Raw genomic sequence first — 19,353 nt, forward strand, 5'->3', positions numbered from 1 at the left:
GCCAAAAAATTGCGCTAATGCTTCACAAACAGCGGAAACGTGTTATGATTTTGTATCTGTAGGTACTTTATTTCCCTCCCTACCTTCTTCATCGTACGTGAAAATCAAATCGTCTAAGTTCATGATGAAAAAGTTTTCGTTTTAATATTTTTCAACATGCTGATAAAGTCAATTTTTTAATATTTTTTATCGAGAAGTGTTCTGCTTGTTTTTTTTTTTATTGTGGGGTTTGTTTTTTATTTTTTTCTCGTCTTTTTGTGCATTCTTTATTTCGAACGCCATCGCCATGTCGCAATATTACGATTCGCGATGTACTCGTATTTTCGTCGATTGAGACTCTGCATAAAGAAGCTTTGGAAGCGCGAATCAAAATTCTACGTTTACGGTGAGTGAGATGATTTGGCGAAAGGAAATCGAAGAGTTATGTTTGGTTAAGGTTACACGTTTAAGAACGTTTGTAAGGTTGGATTCGCCACGATAGAAGTGATATTTACTTTTAATAAAACCGATGTTTAATCTTCGTGTTTATGAAATTTCAACTTTTCATTTCCTTACGTAGACGTCGAATATTTTCTCGAATACGAATAAACCCAAATAAGGTTTCCTTCCATGTTCGTACATGTTGGTTGCATTTTAACGCCGCATCGCGCAGATGTACTGCATATAAGCATACACACATCACATCTCTTCTTCGTTTTTACAGAGGTTTTAGCAAAGAAAAGAACCTAGCATAAGCTCCAGCTAATTTTATCTCCCGGATTTAAAATTCGCCAAAAAGAAAAACTAGTCGAGCATTTTGCTGCAGTCTTTCTTCAGTGTTGCCTCGAGTTTGGTTGATTGATTTATACAGGGTGTTCTGAAATTATGTCGCCATGTTACTGGTTTATGGTGTAGTCTACGTACTACGGTGACAAAGAAAGGGGCTTTTTCAAAAGACTGCAGGGTATCGGTTAACTCGTAAATTTCACACAAAGCACACCTACTACCTTCGTCTTGTGAAATGCCGCAAACCACAGTTTGATCGAGTTGGACGCATTCGAATAAGAAAGGATTAAGTGTAAGGCGAGTTGAAAATTTCAAGGATTACGAAAATAAATTGAAAATTGTATTTCTTCCAAGTATCTATCGTTGCGGACTTGGGTCGTATATTTGAGCCAAAATGAGCCTATTTGATGGAGTAAATCACGTATTATAACAAATGATCGCGTTTTGCGATGTCTTCGTGTAGGAGGTAGATTATTTCATGACCGAAAGAAAAAGAAAATTTGGTCGGAAATATATATATAAAAGAGAATAGAGAATCGTAGATCACAGTTTGATGCGATATTTTTGAGGTCGTTTTTTTTCGGCTTGTGTGAAATGTTGAATCCCTGCAGTCTCATAGTATGTATATTACTATAGGTAGGTACATAGTAGGTACCTAATTCTACAGTTTTACAGTAAAAGCTCGTTATAACGCTCTTCAAGGGATCAAAAAAAAGAGCGTTATAAGCCGAAACACGTTATAAGCAAAAGTCTCTTTTAAACGCTGATGAGTGTAATATCACGAATTCTTGTTTTAAAGCAAAAAGAGCATAATAAAAGAAAAGGAAACGCGAACTTTTTTGAATTTGAACAACTGTTCCAGTTGGAAATAAAAAAATCTGAAATTTTACTTCCATTTTAAGGTCTGCTATACCTAAGTAATATTATAGATAGGCCTAATGCCAGTTTTACAAAACTGTTTTCTGTGATCAAAATTTTCAAAAAGCAGGCACTTTTTTGTTCCAAATTTTCCAAAAAATACTTACCTACTTAATTTAGTTTTCTTCTCAAGATTATGACAACAAATCTAGAACGCTACGCTTTTCTAAGAACTTTGGATAGGCACTTACCTGCCTTTTTTGTAAGAATTGTAATCAAGCTTCTATTAAAGTTTGATAAGGTTATCAAAAAATCTTACTTTTTTTTGGCCAAAATTACTTGTTTGTATGAACTAAAACTGTTGAAAGTTTTAAAAAACCATTTTTTTTGGCAAAATTTTACCATAAAAGTTTTTTTTCCTTTTTTAAAAATTAAAACTGCAAAAATTGCAAAAAAAAAACTGTTGTTGCGGTCAAAATTTTCAGAAAGTGAGAATTTTTAGTTTACATGAAAGTAAGCTTTTTTGTCACAGAAAATTGTTTTTTTTTGGTTGTCAAATTTATAAAAAGATGTGATTTTTCCTGGATTTAAGAGCGTTAAAACGTGATTTATAATCACTCATGAGCGTTATTACATCGCGATTAATTTTACATTGGTTTAAATGGGGTTGTCTAGGGACTAGAGGAAATCAGTGTTATAACAAAATCAGTGTTATAACCAAAAGTGTTATAACGAGCTTTCACTGTACTACAAGACAGGAAGTAGAGTAGAGAGAGGTTGAATTCAGTTCCAAAGAAAAATGATCAAATTCAGGGTATACTTTCCAAGATTTTTTCAAGACTCCTGGGGGCTTCAGAACAGTTCAAAACTGTCACCAATCAACTCAGGAGGTCGAAACGAGGCTAGGTTAGTTTGATGATTTTTTTAATTTTTCTCATTTTTGGCCCTTTGAATTTTTTAAAATCATCATCATCATTGAACTTTGACCCAGTGAGCTGTTCATCCCATCTGGGAAACTGTAGACGAATTGCTCGCTGAGCGATGTGTCATCACTCATCAAGTTTTCTTCTTTGGCCTTCCTCTGCTCCTCCTGGCAGTTGTAGTGTATTCTTTGACTTTTTGAGGAGACTGTTTGTCAGGCTACAGTGATGGTTAGTACTGGTAATTTAAGTAACTTTATAAAGTTTCACCAAAATGGTTCAGAAGATCAGAGATGATGGTTACCTTAAATTCATCCAAAACTTCCAACAACTAAGAGAAATGGCTAGGGACTTGAGCAGATTTCCCAATTTCCCAATTCTGCTCATTTGGGCTAAGGCAGAACGAAAATTTCTGCCCCTCCTACTCATACTTCAAAACATTCCTAATAACAGCGCACTCCAACAATAATTTTCAAAAAAAAATTATTATTGATGATTTCTCAATTTTTTTTAAAAATTCCTTCACATTTGAAAATGAAGACCGGTTCATGGTGAGATATTCGGTTTTAATAAGTGTACGGGTACGGCGTGAATTTAACTAATATTTCGTAGTCGAAGGGTTTTTTTCTTTTGTTGTGCCGGTTCACCGGGTTCACCGGGACAACTTTTGCATAAGAAAAACAATGCTTAGACATCCCACTACATTCACACAACACTTGTACGCGAACGGGTCTATTCCTTCATTTCTTTAGCAATTTTTTCACCTTGAAAAACCTCAGCAAAATTTGATAAGTAGCTGTGGATGCGGAAACTTTTCAATTTAAAAAGTAAATTAAAATCAGTCATGAATCATGATGTGAGATTGTGAGATACTGAAATTTGAATTTCAAACCACAGTTTTTCATGAACTCCTCACAAAGAAAACCTAAAGGCTAAACAGGCAAATTCAAGAACTAAATTAGGTAGGCAAAGAAATCACATTGTCTCAACATCAATTGTTTCTCAAGTTCAAGTACAAACCACACAGACACAGCATTCAAATTTCAAAAAGAAGAAAAAACACAACTTTTGAAGATTTGTAATAGGTAGGTATCTAGACCTACCTACCTATTTACATATTGAAAAATTGTAACTTGTATCTAAACAGCTGTAGGAGCACATGCAAACGTCCAAAATTGCCCTTGTCAACATTTCTATCGAAAATTTATAAATTACCGCAGTAACTTATAGTAGCCTAATTTATGTCATGGTAACTTACCAGTAACTTACCCGTAAGTTCTCGGGTAAGTTACCATGGTAAGTTTCCAAGCATCACTCAGTCAGACATTCTATCAGCGTGTCATTGCCATTTCTTTCTGTAATCTTTCACCCATCCAATGATTGGCTCTGCTCCTAGCTCCCATCAGGATGTCTTCATTCCTTTTCCTATTATGTCTCATATATCCTGCCGTAGCTCATATGAATCTCATTTCTGCTGCACTTACTTTGCTTTTTACATCCTTTCTCATTGTCTATGTTTTGCCTCCATATAGCAGCATTGGTCTTGTCAGCATATTGTAGATTCTTATTCGAGTTTCGGCTCTGACTTTTCTTGGAGGGATGGCTCAGTTTATTGCCCTGCTTACTCTCAGGAATCCATAGCATGGGCTTTTTCATTTTTGCCTTCTACCGAACAAGATTCCTTGATTTTCAGGCCAGTTTCTTCTTTTTGTTGTTTTCTCAAGTAGTTGTTTTTTTGCTTCCATGGGTTTCTAGCCCAAGGAAGTATAGCTTGATGAGGGGACTGCCAGACTGCCCTCTGCGTCACTAAGCCGACTTTCCCAAAGTTCGGGTATAGCTCCAAATTTTCACTGTTGTACAGGATTTGTGCCTAGCACTAGCAGCAGTATTTATGGCTCTTGCATATTGGGGTTTGCAAGGTTCACTGCTCTTCCTGTTGCTGCTTCAGAGATATTTTCCCAATTGTTTTCTCTTCTCCCCTACTTCCTGAAACAGCTTGATGTTGTGGCCCATTCAGGTTGCAGCTTTGATGCTGGGCACATGCCAAGCAGCCAAGGTGTTACCATAAATGGTCTTAACCTTATCCTCAGCTTCCATCTTGCCAAAAATGAGTTACTGGCCTTGGTTACATGGATGCTCCAAACTTCTCGTCTTCTCTTAGAATTTGTCTTCTCTACTTCTGGGACTGGCAGTTGTAGTGTAGATCATACTTACCCTAAGTTGGACTGAGAGGTCATTTTTTGTTTAAATATATGCCTAAATCTATCAAAGGATCGCAAAGATGATAAATCTGAGTTTTTAGATGTTGAATTTCATTTTCACCTTATTTACAGCAGTTTTTTTTTCAAAAACTAAAAAAGCCTGAAATCCCTTGGGGGCCTTAGAATGGTTCAAAACTAGTGGTGTTTATGAAAAATCTGATATCTGATGTATCGGAAAATTTTTGAAATTTATGCCCATATCAGTAGTATGGTGAAATGTTGACTTTGCATCATCATCTTTGTCATCATTACTTCAAAACACCGAATAGGTAGCTATTAGCTAGATACTGAAAAGGCAAAGAATAATGGAATAGAAACCGATATGAGGGCCTTGATATTTTGACAATATCGATAATATCCCATCACTATTCAAAACAGCTGTCACCAATCGACTCAGAAGGTCGAAAAAAGGGTATAAACCAAATTTTTTTCAGCTTTCTAGGTCGGTTTGATGATTTTCTTACTTAATTTTTTTCATTTTCGGCTCAAATTTGAATTTTTCAAAATTCTCTAAAATCAAAACAAGAATTTGAACATCTGAAATTTTGGGTCATGGTGTATTTTGGGATCCTCTTTTGATTCCTTTTCGTCCAGATAAACAATTTTTGTGCCAGATGGGATAGGTACTTCCCATGTCGGTGTTTAGGATTTTGACAGCAAAAGCATACCTAGGTCAAAAGAGAATTTCAAAATTGGTACTATTTTGTAGACATGGACCAATTTTCTAGAATTATGCTCGATGCAGGTTGAGCACAATAAAGAACGAAAAACCCCAGGTTTTTCTAAAACTGCTCTTTCTTCGAGGAAATGCTCATGTATCTATCTCCCCTTCAGGAAAATCTTCAAGGCTGAAATTTTCTCTCAGATGGTGCGATCGAAAGACATGAAATCAATTGATTTTTCTCAACTATAAAATCTGAATTAAGTATTTTTATTTTATTTAATATTCCATTGGCCTCCCTCTCTCTTTGAATAAATATGAACCTTTTCCTACATTAAAGCCCACATAAGCTCTCAACTATATTGAAAAAATCCGGGCAACGCGAATTCACTCAAAAAAGATCGAATAATAGGTACCTTCGTAATAGGGATGTTTTTTAATGCGAAAATGAAACGACCCGCGGCATCGAAGAAGAAAATTCGTCGAGTGAATTTAAGTGAGAAAAATTCATTAGAACAGTTAAAGGCTTATCTAGTTATAGAGAACCACAAAACGAGAAGATGAGGGGAAAAAATGGTTTGCTAAACGTTGGTGACCGGTACGATAACTGTTTTCCAACTACACAGATACAAACTTTTCTCACAGGCTCTCTGTGTATAGTTTGAAAAGCTTTTATACGTTTAGGGGCTTTCTGAAGGATTGTCGTTTTTCTTCTTTAAATTTAGGTCATTCAACTATGAAACACGCTCGCTCTTTTACAAACTATCAGAAAGATTTTCGGGTAGACCGCAGAGAAAAGGGGCTGGATTTACGAAGACAAAATAATTGGACAGGTGTAGTTTATTGTAAAAGTTTATAAAGCGCGGATTTTATTATTCGAATTGTTCGACGAAAGTTGATTTATACGTAATAATGTCTTTATAATATAAAGTAGCGTATTTATTCCCGTCGTCAAATTTTCGCTCCGTTACAAATATTTGTTAAGCTTTGAAATGTAATCAGAGGAGAATACAAGTTCGACGTTTGCCGGCTTGCTTACTCTCTGAGTACGTTTCTCGCTTCAGTTCTTTATAACGATTCGTCATTACACAAGGATTAAATATAAGAGAGAAGTCCTTTTGCTTTGCTAACTACGTAATTCTGGTAATTCGTTTATCCTGCGTACTCGAATACCTACGTAGTACTATGTACTTAGACTTCTTACTCCGGTACCTATTTCTACTTACTTATCCTACAGTTTCTTATTCTTTGTCGTCGTGTAGAAGTGTACACTCGCTCCTGTTTTACTGTGTCAAAAACGATGACGATTTACCTAGTATTTTATTCGATTCGTGAAGTCAGCTAGTCGAATGTCGAAAGCGTATTTTTCACACCTTTAGGTACATGCTTACTCATACCTACATAGGTACCTAGGTACATAGAAACTAGCGCATGAACTGAAAGCTATGTATAGGTACTTGTTTTTGACAGCGAGGTGTAAGTAATGCATGTTTACGAGTTTGTGTCGTTGTAAATCTGATGTGATACTATGAGATGAAATATTCATATTAAAGTGTCGAAAATGGAACAGCTCTTAATTATTGATGCGTTCCCTGGCTCGAATCGCCTACACAAGCAAGATAAAATTATCCTTTACGTTTGCCAAAGGAGTATTTCAAAGGTAAACTTTACATTCGACGGTTTATTTTCGAGTTAGCTAGGTTTCTCTCGCAACAGGTGAGATGAGTTGCTATATACTTTTTAAAATGAATTTCAAAAAATGTGGGAACAATGATAGTCTACGGTTTAAAGTTTTTTTTAATGAAAAGATGACTTCAATTGTTTCGGTGGAAATGATGTAATTTCATCTCTTGGAATTGCCTTGTGTATATTGCGGAGGCTGAAGTAGTTGGTAGGCCCAGGAAAGGAGGAGGGACGAAGGAGTAATTGAGCTGCGGTTTTTTTAAATGCTCGATTAAGCTGAGAAAAAAAGTTTATCAGATCTAAATAGTGAAAAATTGGTGGAAAAATCCTGAAACTAGAGCTTGACAGTTACTCTATAAGGAAGAGAAGGCAGTCTTGAAATATTTTCAGAAAAAAATCGGCGAAAAATTTCAGGTCTTTGAAAATTACATACTTTCTACGAAGATGGTGATAAGAGAGAAAAAAAGAAAGAGAAAAGAGGCAAGAGTTCATTTTGAATGATAAAATTAAAAATTAAAAAATTACGATGGTGCTTCTTCATTTTCTAAATTTAAAAAAAAAGTGATGCATCAGGTAATTAAAAAACTAATTTGGATTTCAGTTGGTTCAAATTCAAAAATGCGCTTTTCATACCTGGCAAAGAAAACCTCTCGAGGTGCCCGTCACTGATTTGAAATTTCAGCTGTCCAAATTTATTTTTTTATTTTCGGCGAAAAGTTGGCCATTTTTCGCAATATAATTAATTAATTATGCTTTTTTTGAAAAAATGTAACATTGAAATGTGAGAAATTGCTCATTTTTTAAAAGTTTGTATCAAGAATTTCTCATAAAAACGCAATTTTTCATAAGATGTTAAAAGATGGACAAATTAAGGTCATTGAGCGGTCTCTCTGCCCTCTCATGGTCGTCTGTAATATTAACTGGGTTTTCGAGGTTGTCTGAATGTCTGTCTGGCCGTCGAAGGTCATTGACCGACCTGTCTAGATTTTCATGGTCATCTGTCTGGCCTCTTAAGGTCATTGACCCATCTGTTTGTTCTCTCAAAGTCGTTTGTATTCCAATCTGGCCACTCGAGGTTGTCTGAGTGCCCGTCTAGCTGTCCAAGGTCATCTGTCTGCTTGACTACCTTCTTAAGGTTATTGATCTAACTATTTAGCCTGTAATGGTCGTATGTCTATCTGTCTGTCTGTCTGTTTGGCCTCTAAAGGTCATTGGCCTAACTGTCTAGATTTTCATGGTCGTCTGTCTGACCTTTCAAGGTCGTTGACCCATCTGTTTGCTCTCTCAAGGTCGTTTGTATTCCTGTCTGGCCTTTCGAGGTTGTCTGAGCGCCCGTCTAGCTGTCCAATGTGGTCTGTCTGCTTGTCTACCCTCATAAGGTTAATGACCTAACTGTTCAGCCTTTCGTTGTTGTATGCCCGTCTGTCTGTCTGACCTCTAAAGGTCATTGACCCATCTGACTGCCTTCAGAAGGTCATTGACCTACCTGAATAACTCCTCATGGTAACATTTCTGGTTTATTAAGGTGATTAAACCAATCTGATTAACCTCAAGATATTGGCATTCGTTGTCTGTATTCCTGCCTGACCTCTCACGGTTGTCTGAGTGTCTGTCTGGATGTTCAAGGTCGTCCGTCTGCTTGTCTGACCTCATCAGGTCATTGACCCGCATGTCTAGCCTTTCACGTGATCATCTGTCTACCTTTCTGGCTTCTTAATGTCATCGAATGACGCGTCAGTATGGTCTCTCAGGGTCATCTGTGTGCTTGGCTGGCTTCTTCAGGTCAGTAACCTATCTGTCTGGCCTGTTGAGGTCATTGACTCCTCAAAATGACTTCCCAAAGGTTTCCTGTCTGCCTGTCTGGCCTTTCGAGGGTGTCTGAGTGCCTGTTTGGCTGTTCAATGTCATCTGTCTGCTTGTCTAGCTTCTTATAAGGTCATTGACCCGTATGTTCGGACTCTCATGGTCACTTGATCTGCCTGCAGTCTAGCACCTCATAGTCGTCTGGGTGCCTGTCTGGCTCTCTGAGGTTATCTGAGTATTTGTCTGGGTGCCCAAGGTGGTCTGTCTGCCCTTCTGTCTGGCTTCTTAAGGTCATCAACTTGTTTGTCTGAACTCTCAATACCATCTGTATTCCTGTATGGCCTCTTAAGGTTATTGGCCTGTCTGTCTGGACTCTCAAGGTCACATCTGACATACTTAAATAAAAAAATCATGATCAAGCAGTCCGGTCGGACTGCCCCGCCAAGCAAGAAAAAAAAACGAACACAAAAAAAACAAAAACCGATAATACCAAACGTGATGACAGTCCGGCCACTTACTGCTTATATTCCCTGAACAACTAAGCGTATTTTTGATGATGAATTTCTCGCGAATAAAAACACGCACGAATCTGATTTTTTGATATGTTGTTGGCATCAACGAGAGCTTTAATTTGGTATGCTTACAAACTTTCTACGGTAAAAAATGATGTAGATTGGAATACCCAAAGTTAGCATTTTGGGGTAATTTTTGAAATCACTAATCTTCGTGTCAAGAGAAAACTACTGAACCAATTCAAGTCAAATTTCGTACACTGGTGTAAATTAATGAGTTATTTTTAGATACAACGTCAGTTTTGAAAAAAAATTATTTTTGACGCCCTTTTTCTCAACTTTAAAATTTCTTTCCCCCCTAAAACACCCCCAAAATGAAAATTTTTCGCGGTACCGTAGAAAAGGGTCATCTACATTATATTCGCCATCATTGTGCAAAATTTCAAGCAAATCGGTTCATTTGGAAAGGCTGTAGCCTTGTCAACGGAAATTTAAGCATGAAATTTCGTGATGACTATTTCCATTTTTCATCCTAAACCACCCAAAAAATGAAAATTGTTAGCTGTATCATAAAAAAGGGTAATCTACATCATATTCACTATCAATGTGCAAAATCTCAAGCAAATCGGTTCATTAAGAGAGGCTGTAGCCTTGTCAACGGAAATTTCAGCATGAAAATTCATGAAAATTTCCGTTGACAAGGCTACAGCTTCTCCAAATGAACCGATTTGCTTGAAATTTGGCACAGTTGTATTAAATGTGATGCAGATGACCCTTTTTTATGGTACAGCAAACAATTTTCATTTTTAGGGTGGTTGAGGGTGAAAAATGGAAATATTCATGAAATTTCATGCTTAAATTTCCGTTGACAAGGCTACAGCTTCTCCAAATGAACCGATTTGCTTGAAATTTTGCAAAATGATAGCGAATATAATGTAGATGACCCTTTTCTACGGTACAACGAGAAATTTTCATTTTTGGGGGGTTTTATGGGGGAAAGCAATTTTCAAATTGTGAAAAAGGGAGTCAAAAATGATTTTTTTAAAAAACTAACGTTATATTTTGAAATAATACCCTAATTTAAATCACTGTACGAAATTTGACTCATATCAGTTCGGTAGTGTTCTTCTAGTGTGAGAAACTTTGTGATTTAATCAACAAATTATTCTAAAATTGTTGGTGTACCCGAATTCCCATTAATAATTTATAGGTAATAATGTACATTATTTAAAAAAAAAAAAAAAAGTGGTGATATCAATCGAAAATACTTTTAAAAAGCAAAAATTCCGCCAACCAAAAAAAAAAACTTACCTACAAAAAAACAAAAAGAATTGTCAACAAAAATCTGATATTCTCAACTTCTTGGAGTATGTACCCAGATTCGCATTAACAATTTACAATATGTACACATTAAAAAAAAAGTCGTGATATCCATCAAAAATACTTTTAAAAAGCAAAATTACCGCCAACCAAAAAAAAAAAACTTGCAAAAAGAATTGTTAACAAAAATTTGTTCATTAAGTAACTTTAATGAAAAAATTCATGATATCAAAACATCGCCAAGCAATTTTCATTCAGCAGTTGTGATCAGGAATTGATATGGAATTTCAAATTAATTTGGTACTTACTGAAATAAAATATCCATAAGTTTGAGAACTGAATTGAAAAACCGGGCCAAGCGCCGGCGGAATTTATCGGTCCGGTTTTTCAATTCAGTTCTCAAACTTATGGATATTTTATTTCAGTAAGTACCAAATTAATTTGAAATTCCATATCAATTCCTGATCACAACTGCTGAATGAAAATTGCTTGGCGATGTTTTGATATCATGAATTTTTTCATTAAAGTTACTTAATGAACAAATTTTTGTTAACAATTCTTTTTGCAAGTTTTTTTTTTTTGGTTGGCGGTAATTTTGCTTTTTAAAAGTATTTTTGATGGATCTAATTTTTCCAAGCTTTCAAAAATTTGACTTAATATTTAGAATTTCTTGAGATTTTTTAAAAAATGTGACATACTAATGTCAGAAAAATGACTGAATTTTTTTCACAAATTCTGAAAAGTCAACGTGACGCAGGTCAAAGTTAACGCAAAATAATGATCCCCAGCCCCGGTGCAAAAAAAATATTCATGTCAAAATGATTGAAATCAGTTCTGAAATTACTAATATCAACTCTCTCAATCTGAATTATACCATTTTCGGTCATTCTGGAGCCTCTAGTGCGATTTTCGGTTTCTCCAGAATTTTAGAATTTTTCCAACAGATATGGAGATTAATTTGAGGGGAACAAATCGAGTTTTGGACCATTCCCAGCCCATTGAACGAGTGACCTCTAATGTGTTTTTTCTGACTGGCATATTTATGAGGAGAAAATAAAAATTAAAAAAATCAAAAATATTCTGTTCGTAGTTGAAAATTGCACGAATGGCTGTATCTTATTTAAAAATCAACCCCGCTTCCAAATTTGAGTCATTTTGAGCCATTCTAGAGCCTCCAGCGCAATTTTTGATTTCTAGAAATCGACTCAAAATGTAAATATAATCTCTAAACAGTAAACAGGCCACAACTCGATTTTTTTAAAGCTGTTCAAATAAATTCCCACGCTTTGTGGCGTAATTCTATAATTCTGGAGGAACTGAAAATCGCAGTGAATGCTCCAGAATGACTTAAAAATGTGAAACTCGGTTCGGGAAAGTGCATACCTATGTAGGTACATATTAGTCTTAGGACTAATTTTAAATGCATGGATAGATACTTTACCTACCCATATTGCCAAAAAAAAAAAAAAAAAAAAAAAAAACATAAACTTACGAAAATGGCTAATTTTTAATTTTCACAAATTCGCTGAAAATTAAAAAATAAAATGTGGATGAAAGTTTTGCTATGGGGTTTCAGACATATGCTCTTTCTAAAGGTTCCTTTTCTCATTTTAAATTTTGAATCCATGTATGAATATTTGCTCAACCTCGTACTGAAAGGAACTAAAATTAGGCTATGCCTAAGACTAAACAATCTACCCCTGGAAAAATCTTGATCACCTAAACAGGAGAGAAGAAATAATTATAACCCGTCTAAGAATAGGTCACTCTAAAATCACACACAATCATCTCTATCAAAAAATTCCGAAACCCCCTTGTCAATTCTGTGAAAATGAACCTATATCCATCCAACATTTACTATTCACCTGTCCTAAACTACAGCAAACAAGACTATCTCTCCAAATAGACCCAAATTCAATGACCATTCCAGATAACCCTTCTGAAATCCAAAAATTCATAACCCTACTTAAAAGCACCAACCTAATAAACCAAATCTAAACCCTTCTAGCCACGGGTGTAATAATCGTGTAATTATAAACACCCAAAAAAAAAAAAAAAAAAAAATTTTGAGATTTTCATTAAAAATCAAGTTCAAATAATGCACCTTTGTGTATATATTTTTCTGATTTTTTGTTTTGCACGTTAATTTCTAACCAAGATAGAGAGCAACGTTTGTAATCGGAGCCTGCGAACCACAAATTCTGTATGAGCATTAAAGTTGAAATTTTTGAGCAACATTGAAAAAAATTCACTCACTGAGCATAATTCAGTTCTTTTTGACTTCATCTTGAAGCCTCTACCAGTCTCGTACTTAATTTATAAATTTTCCGCATTCATATATGTACTTATACCCATCTCCAAGAAATGACGTAGCCTATTACGAATGCAGTCGATCTAAAATTTCAGTCCACGCTCTAAAAACGTTCTGAAACAGCTTACTAACCAAACACGCATATCTATACAATATGTACTTATACGGAGCTTGATTTATATATCTCACTTGCTGATGCATACGGTTGCTGTCTATTAGAATATTTAAGTTAATGTATCGATGAAAGGTTGATATCTCGCTCTCTCGCTACACAGCTAAAGCTAGCGCAGCGATGCTTTCACCAATATAAATGCAGTCCGTCGACCGGAAAAGTAATTTTAATAACATAAAGAGTATGTATCGATTTTGTCGAGTGATTTATGGCATATGTATTACCACATCGGATAGTTTTATTTATGTAAAATTACGATTCATCGTCATCTCGTCGTCAGTTCACATGCTGCATGGTATACGAGTACACTATAACTTGACTATCACTTCGTTATATTATACTCGTATACTCGAATGGGAATGTGCGGTTCGACGAAATTGGCGCAATTTTCTAAACGCCAGTGACCCGATAGTATACTCTAGAATATCTAAATGCATTATCGAGAAGAATTTTTTTTGGCAAATTGTTGCATCGCTGCCAATACTTATTCAATACAGCAATCGTTGATATCATTAGTTAGTGGGAAATCTCGCCAGATGGGCAATTTCTTATAAATTTCCTCTTTTAAATTGGAAACACGCTTTTGCGGGGGTATCAAATGATAAATGGCATTCTTTTTTGGTGAACTTTACTTTTATCTTTTCTGTGTTTGAAAGAAAATGCTTGTTCGGAAACGTTGCGAATGCTTGCCTGTGCTTTAACAAATAACTTTGATTTTACAGCATGAAGAAGATGGATCCGGTACATCGGTGGAATTTCCTGGTAATACGTTTGATACTGTTTCCAAGACCGATTCAGATTTATCACCTCCTCCGTTCCCGCCACCTCCGCCTAAGCCGAACGGAAACGATGGTTAGTATGGTTGTATTTTTTTCCTCTTTTTTTTTTTGCAGGCGCACAAAAGTATTGTTGAAGTGCATACGTACGAGTATATATTGATGAGTAGTGTGCAGTTGTTTTCTATTATAGAAGGTAATAAGAGTAATTATGGGCTCGAAATGTTTCTCGTCGAAGCTTTTTAATCTGTGTCAAGGTTTTTAATGCCAAGAATTGTAGAAATAGGGATGCTATGGTTTGTTGGTGACTTGTTGAATGAATCGTTCTTACTTGAATTTTTTTTCATTAAGGGTTCGAATGGTGGAGATTTTTTTTTGAAAAGTTCATTTTGAAATGATTTTTATGTTCCACCGAGATTATCGAGCTATTTGATTTGGATGTTCAATAACTGTGCTTCTCTTAATTTTTTTGTTGTGAACCTTGTTTTCTCTAAAAAAAATATACATTTTTTTGCAATGAATCATTTCTTTAAAATCTCAAATTTTTTATTTCAAGAAAATTTATTCTTGAGCAAAAATTAAGGATGCTATGGGAAAAAAATGAAGGCAAATAAAATTATAGAGCCTAAAATTTCCTACCATTTTTCAATAGAAAATTTGTTGTTTGGGGTTATTTTAGGCAAAATTTTGAAAGCTCGACTTCATAAACTATTTGTAACGAAGAGTTTCAATTTTTAGGAGCATGAAATGTTATTATTTTTTGCTTAGGAAACTCTTTTTTATTTGGAAGAGTAAGACTTGGAAACTTGTAAAAAAAATTTTGCAGGTTCATAAATCAGAAAAATTGACCCATCAAGATTTCTGAATTGGAAAAATTTTCGTGATTTTAAAATTTTTGAGATGCACAACCTCTTCTCATAACTCTTCTAAGGCTAGAACCTTTGAAGATCTTTTTTTCACGGTCAAAAACATGTATCTAATTTCAGAGCTGAAAAGCCAACGTAAAAGCAAAATGTTTGACACTGAATTGAATTCTAATTTTCAATTCTTCATTACTTATTAAAAAAAAAAAAAAAAAAAAAATGATGGATAGGTACTTAGATAAATAACTTTAGGTCTAATTAGGTAATTTCTTCACAGTTTTCATAAATTTTGGGGCATATGCCCCCCCCCCCAGAGTATTATTCTCCGGCCTCTTCCGAGGTTTTTGGATTTTATCAGAAAATATACTGAATTTTTTTCATTTTCCCTCCCCCTTTCTTCACAAAAAATGCAAATTAAAGACACTTATTCATTGAAAGCTCTCTAATTTTGTAACAGAATTTGTTTACTTAGAAAAACAAAAAAAAACTTCAAGAAAAGTTGTTTTTGATATTCCAAGTAATGTTGATGGGGCATATGCCCCCTCAGAGTGTTATTCTCCTGCCTCTTCCTACGTTTTTAGATTTTATCAGAAAATATGCCGAAATTTTTGTATTTTTCCTCCCCGCTCCCCTCACAAAGAATGAAACAAAAAACCATTTGGTCTTCCAAGCAATGTTATTGGGGCATATGCCTCCCAGAGTGTTATTCTCCTGCCTCTTCCTAAGTTTTTAGATTTTAATGGAAAATAGGTATGCCGAAATTTTTGTATTTTTCCTCCCCGCTCCCCTCACAAAAAACGAAACAAAAAACGATTTGATCTTCCAAGCAATGTTAGTGGGGCATATGCCCGCCAGAGTGTTATTCTCCTGCCTCTTCCTAAGTTTTTGGATTTGATCAGAAAATAGGTATGCCGAAATTTTTGTATTTTTCCTCCCCGCTCCCCTCACAAAAAATGAAACAAAAAACGATTTGGTCTTCCAAGCAGTGTTATTGGGGCATATGCCTCCCAGAGTGTTATTCTTCTGCTTCTTCCGAGGTTTTTGGAGTTTATCAAAAAATATGCCGAAATTTTTTACAGATTGCTTTTCTTTTTGTTCCTTCAAATCAATGAAAAAATTAATTTTTCCATCCCCTTCCCTCACAAAAAATGAAACAATGAACCAAAAAAAAATGCAAATTAAAAAAACGTATTCATTGAAAGCTCTCTGATTTTGCAACAGAATTTCTTTTCTTTTTTGAAAAAAAGAAAACTCCTTTCAAGAAAAGTCGTTTTAGGTCTTCCAAGCAATGTTAGTCTCCCTTCCCATTACAAATCCCCCCCCCACCTAAATGTTGGAAAAATTATGGAAAGAAAGGAAATGATAAAATTATGAAATTGTTCAAAAATTTAAGTAGGTACCTATAGTACCTAATTTTTCCTCCAATGCTTTCAAAAAGAAAAAATACTCCCTCTACTCTTCGAGTTATGTCCACAAAAAATGTTGAACCTCCTACACGAAGCCTCCCCCCCCCTACAGTTGGAAAAATGAGAACACATAATATTAAATGAAAGAATTTTTCAAAAATAAAAGAGCCAAGAAATGGAGTTTCTCTTTCAAAAATAAGACTTATTGAGAGAAGAATTTGTTTTGAAAATGAGATCATTTAGAAGGAAAACCATGATGCATAAATTGAAAATTCTTGAAGGAATTTTCGTGTTTAAGTTTTTTAAAAATATTTCATTTGGTTATCATTTTTTTTTTAATATTGAGGGTTGTGCAAGGAGGCACCAAATCTTGGCTATCTGATACGTTGACTTGGGTTCTGACAACTGCTCACCCTCAAAACTAAAACCGAACCGCTAAAATTCTGAAAAATGCAATATGGTTTACAAATTCTGGTTTCTCTGAAGAGCTAAGTTTTCATTTTGGAATCAAGCAAGTATTCAGAATCGGCATCAGTGTCTATAAAAACACATCATTTTTTTCGATAGTCTGATTTTTTCATTCTCTCCTTCCTTTAGAGCTCGTTGACTCGTCCTTTCCCTCAATTTTTTGAGAAGAAATTTTTCCGCAATCGAGGAGATCAAAATTTGTGCAAAATGATTATTTTTTTTCAATTTTGGCCTCAATTTTGAGGTCTCGACTCCTCCTCCGTCTTTGAGTCCTCACTAAATTTAATGCTGAAAAAAAGAAAAAAATGTGAGGAGGGGTGAGGGTGGAGCCCGGGTTAAGATTAAATTCTTTGAGCTTTTCGAGCAGATACTACATATTTTCAAGATATTATTTTTCAGTCAAAATGAATGAAAGTATGAGACTTGAATAAGGCTCACCTCAAATTTCTCGTACCCATTTATAGTACCTAGTTATTAGTCTCTCCTCTAACCCATAATGAGTCTGTAGATATATTCATCCACTCCAATTTACGTTGCTTCCGGTACCTTAAACAATTCAAAATGCTATAAATATGCATTTTGCCCTATTTTACTCGTCTAAGATAATACCTACCTACTTCCACCGCAACACACAAAACCTCTGCTACGAACTTATGTAGAGAAAGATTTCGCAGCCATAGCCATACCAATAATAGAAAGCAACTGGTAGGTAGAATGGTAGATGTATCTTTAATTATTAATTTCGCCGCGCAGATAGCATTTAATACACAATAAAGAAAAAGCAAAATAAACCGGGCAAAAGTTGCGTTACTAGCTAATATCAAACTACCATTTGTTTATTTTGCAAAAAGTAACATAAATGTTTACAAGAAGCGGAAGAATTTTACACTTTAACAAGCCCGAGACCTAGCCCGCGTTAAATTTGCACAGCCGAGGGCAGTGTAATGGAAATACATGACGCCTGGTGGCTGGTTCGCTGTCGCTATATAGGCTATATAGCGTTGGTGGCGTTATATGAAAAATACTTAATTAAATTATACTATATTTTTCACCGTTACCGAGCACAAAATTAACACTTTTTTATGTCATTTCACAGTTCCTCTTCTTCCGCCTGCGTTGAAAGGAGAAAAAGGAGATAGGGTAAGTGAGAGGCGGTTTAGTTGTCTTTTATTACCCTTAGACTTTTCTTACGCCTACTTCATCGAGGCCTTGAATATCTAATTTTGGTTTAAATCTGGAAGTTAATTTTAACGTTTATTTTACAGGGACCTCCTGGTGAATCTATTCGAGGTCCTCCTGGACTTCCGGGTGAAATAGGACCTCCTGGACTGCCTGGTACGACTGAAGGGGTGAGTTTTTTTTTTTTTTTTTTTTGATATTTTGTGGTGAACCATGAATGGTTTTTTTTAAAGGAAGTTGCAAAGGGTTTAATTTGATTCTGATATCTTTTTTTTTTTTTTTTTCAGGGAGCGACATGCTTGTGTAATGTAACTGGACCTCCTGGACCCCCAGGAATTGAAGGAAAACAAGGATTAACAGGATATCCGGTAATTGATGAATATTATTTTTGTCTTTAATATTTAACTAGGTATGTACATATTTGAAGTCAAAAAAAAATCCTTCAGTTATGTAAAAATTCACCCGAAATTGCAGAACTTCTTAAAAAATCTTCCATTCTGAAAAAGATAAATTTTTTGTTTCAAAATTGACTAATTGTTCAAAAAAACCTTAGAAATTTGCTCAAAATGGGCTCAATCTCTATTCAGGTACCTCCGAATACTTCTCAAAAAAATAATAAAAATTGATAAAGAAAAATCCCAGGAATTTTTGCGACGAAACCTCCTTCTTTCTTTCCACCTTTAGCTAATATTTTGGGCACAAAATTACCAAACTACGATGATTTGAGTAGAATTATGAACGGTTTCACCCGCGTTGGTAAATCTTACTAATTCATTCGTAAAAGGGGCTACCTTATTCGGACGGAAAAAGAGTTAATACTTAATTCGCAAATTAATTTTTGGCCTTGTTCCATTAATACGCACCACGTCGTTTGTATCGAATGAGAAAAGATACCTACACGTTTGAAACCAGAAAAGGGATTGCTGCTTTGGATACCTCTAATGAAATTTACTCCAGAGTTAGCATTAGAGCGGTACGTTGCTAATAAAACACTGCATTTTTGAATACATTTACTTATACAGGGTGTACCAGGCGAAAGAGGAGAAATCGGTCCTGCCGGAGAGAAAGGAGACAGAGGAGATGTCGGTGCTCAGGGGCAAGAAGGAATACAAGGACAAAAAGGTAATTTTCAACTTGTATCGTTGTAAATTTTCTTTTTCTTTTTTTTTTCTCCTGTTCCTTTTTGGTTTTATTTTTCACGTTGTCGTTGTCGTAGTCGTCGCAGCACTCGTCGTCGTGTAAATTAAAGAAAAATATTATTTTACAAATATACCATCATCGGCTTATACCGCGCGGCTTAGAAGTGAAAAAGAAATTTACGATGTAAATTAGCTAATTTATTCTTCAATATATTCGCTTTGGCGAGGTATTTTTATTAATACGAGAAGCCAAGTT

At 35.2% G+C, this 19,353-nt stretch overlaps 1 protein-coding gene across 4 annotated transcripts in view; it reads left to right on the forward strand.

Annotated features, from left to right (window-relative positions):
• The window catches only part of LOC135839787 (collagen alpha-1(XVIII) chain-like), a 318,681-nt gene that overhangs the window by 266,354 nt on the left and 32,974 nt on the right, over positions 1–19,353 (forward strand). For all 4 annotated transcript variants that reach the window (XM_065355987.1, XM_065355989.1, XM_065355988.1 and 1 more), the window contains 5 exons: positions 13,989–14,118; positions 17,876–17,919; positions 18,045–18,128; positions 18,246–18,326; positions 18,981–19,080. In XM_065355987.1, the coding sequence (XP_065212059.1) occupies positions 13,989–14,118; positions 17,876–17,919; positions 18,045–18,128; positions 18,246–18,326; positions 18,981–19,080 (439 nt within the window). The remainder of the gene's footprint in view (positions 1–13,988; positions 14,119–17,875; positions 17,920–18,044; positions 18,129–18,245; positions 18,327–18,980; positions 19,081–19,353) is intronic.

This window comes from Planococcus citri, chromosome 3 (assembly GCF_950023065.1).
Source record: "Planococcus citri chromosome 3, ihPlaCitr1.1, whole genome shotgun sequence".
Classification (NCBI taxonomy): domain Eukaryota; kingdom Metazoa; phylum Arthropoda; class Insecta; order Hemiptera; family Pseudococcidae; genus Planococcus; species Planococcus citri.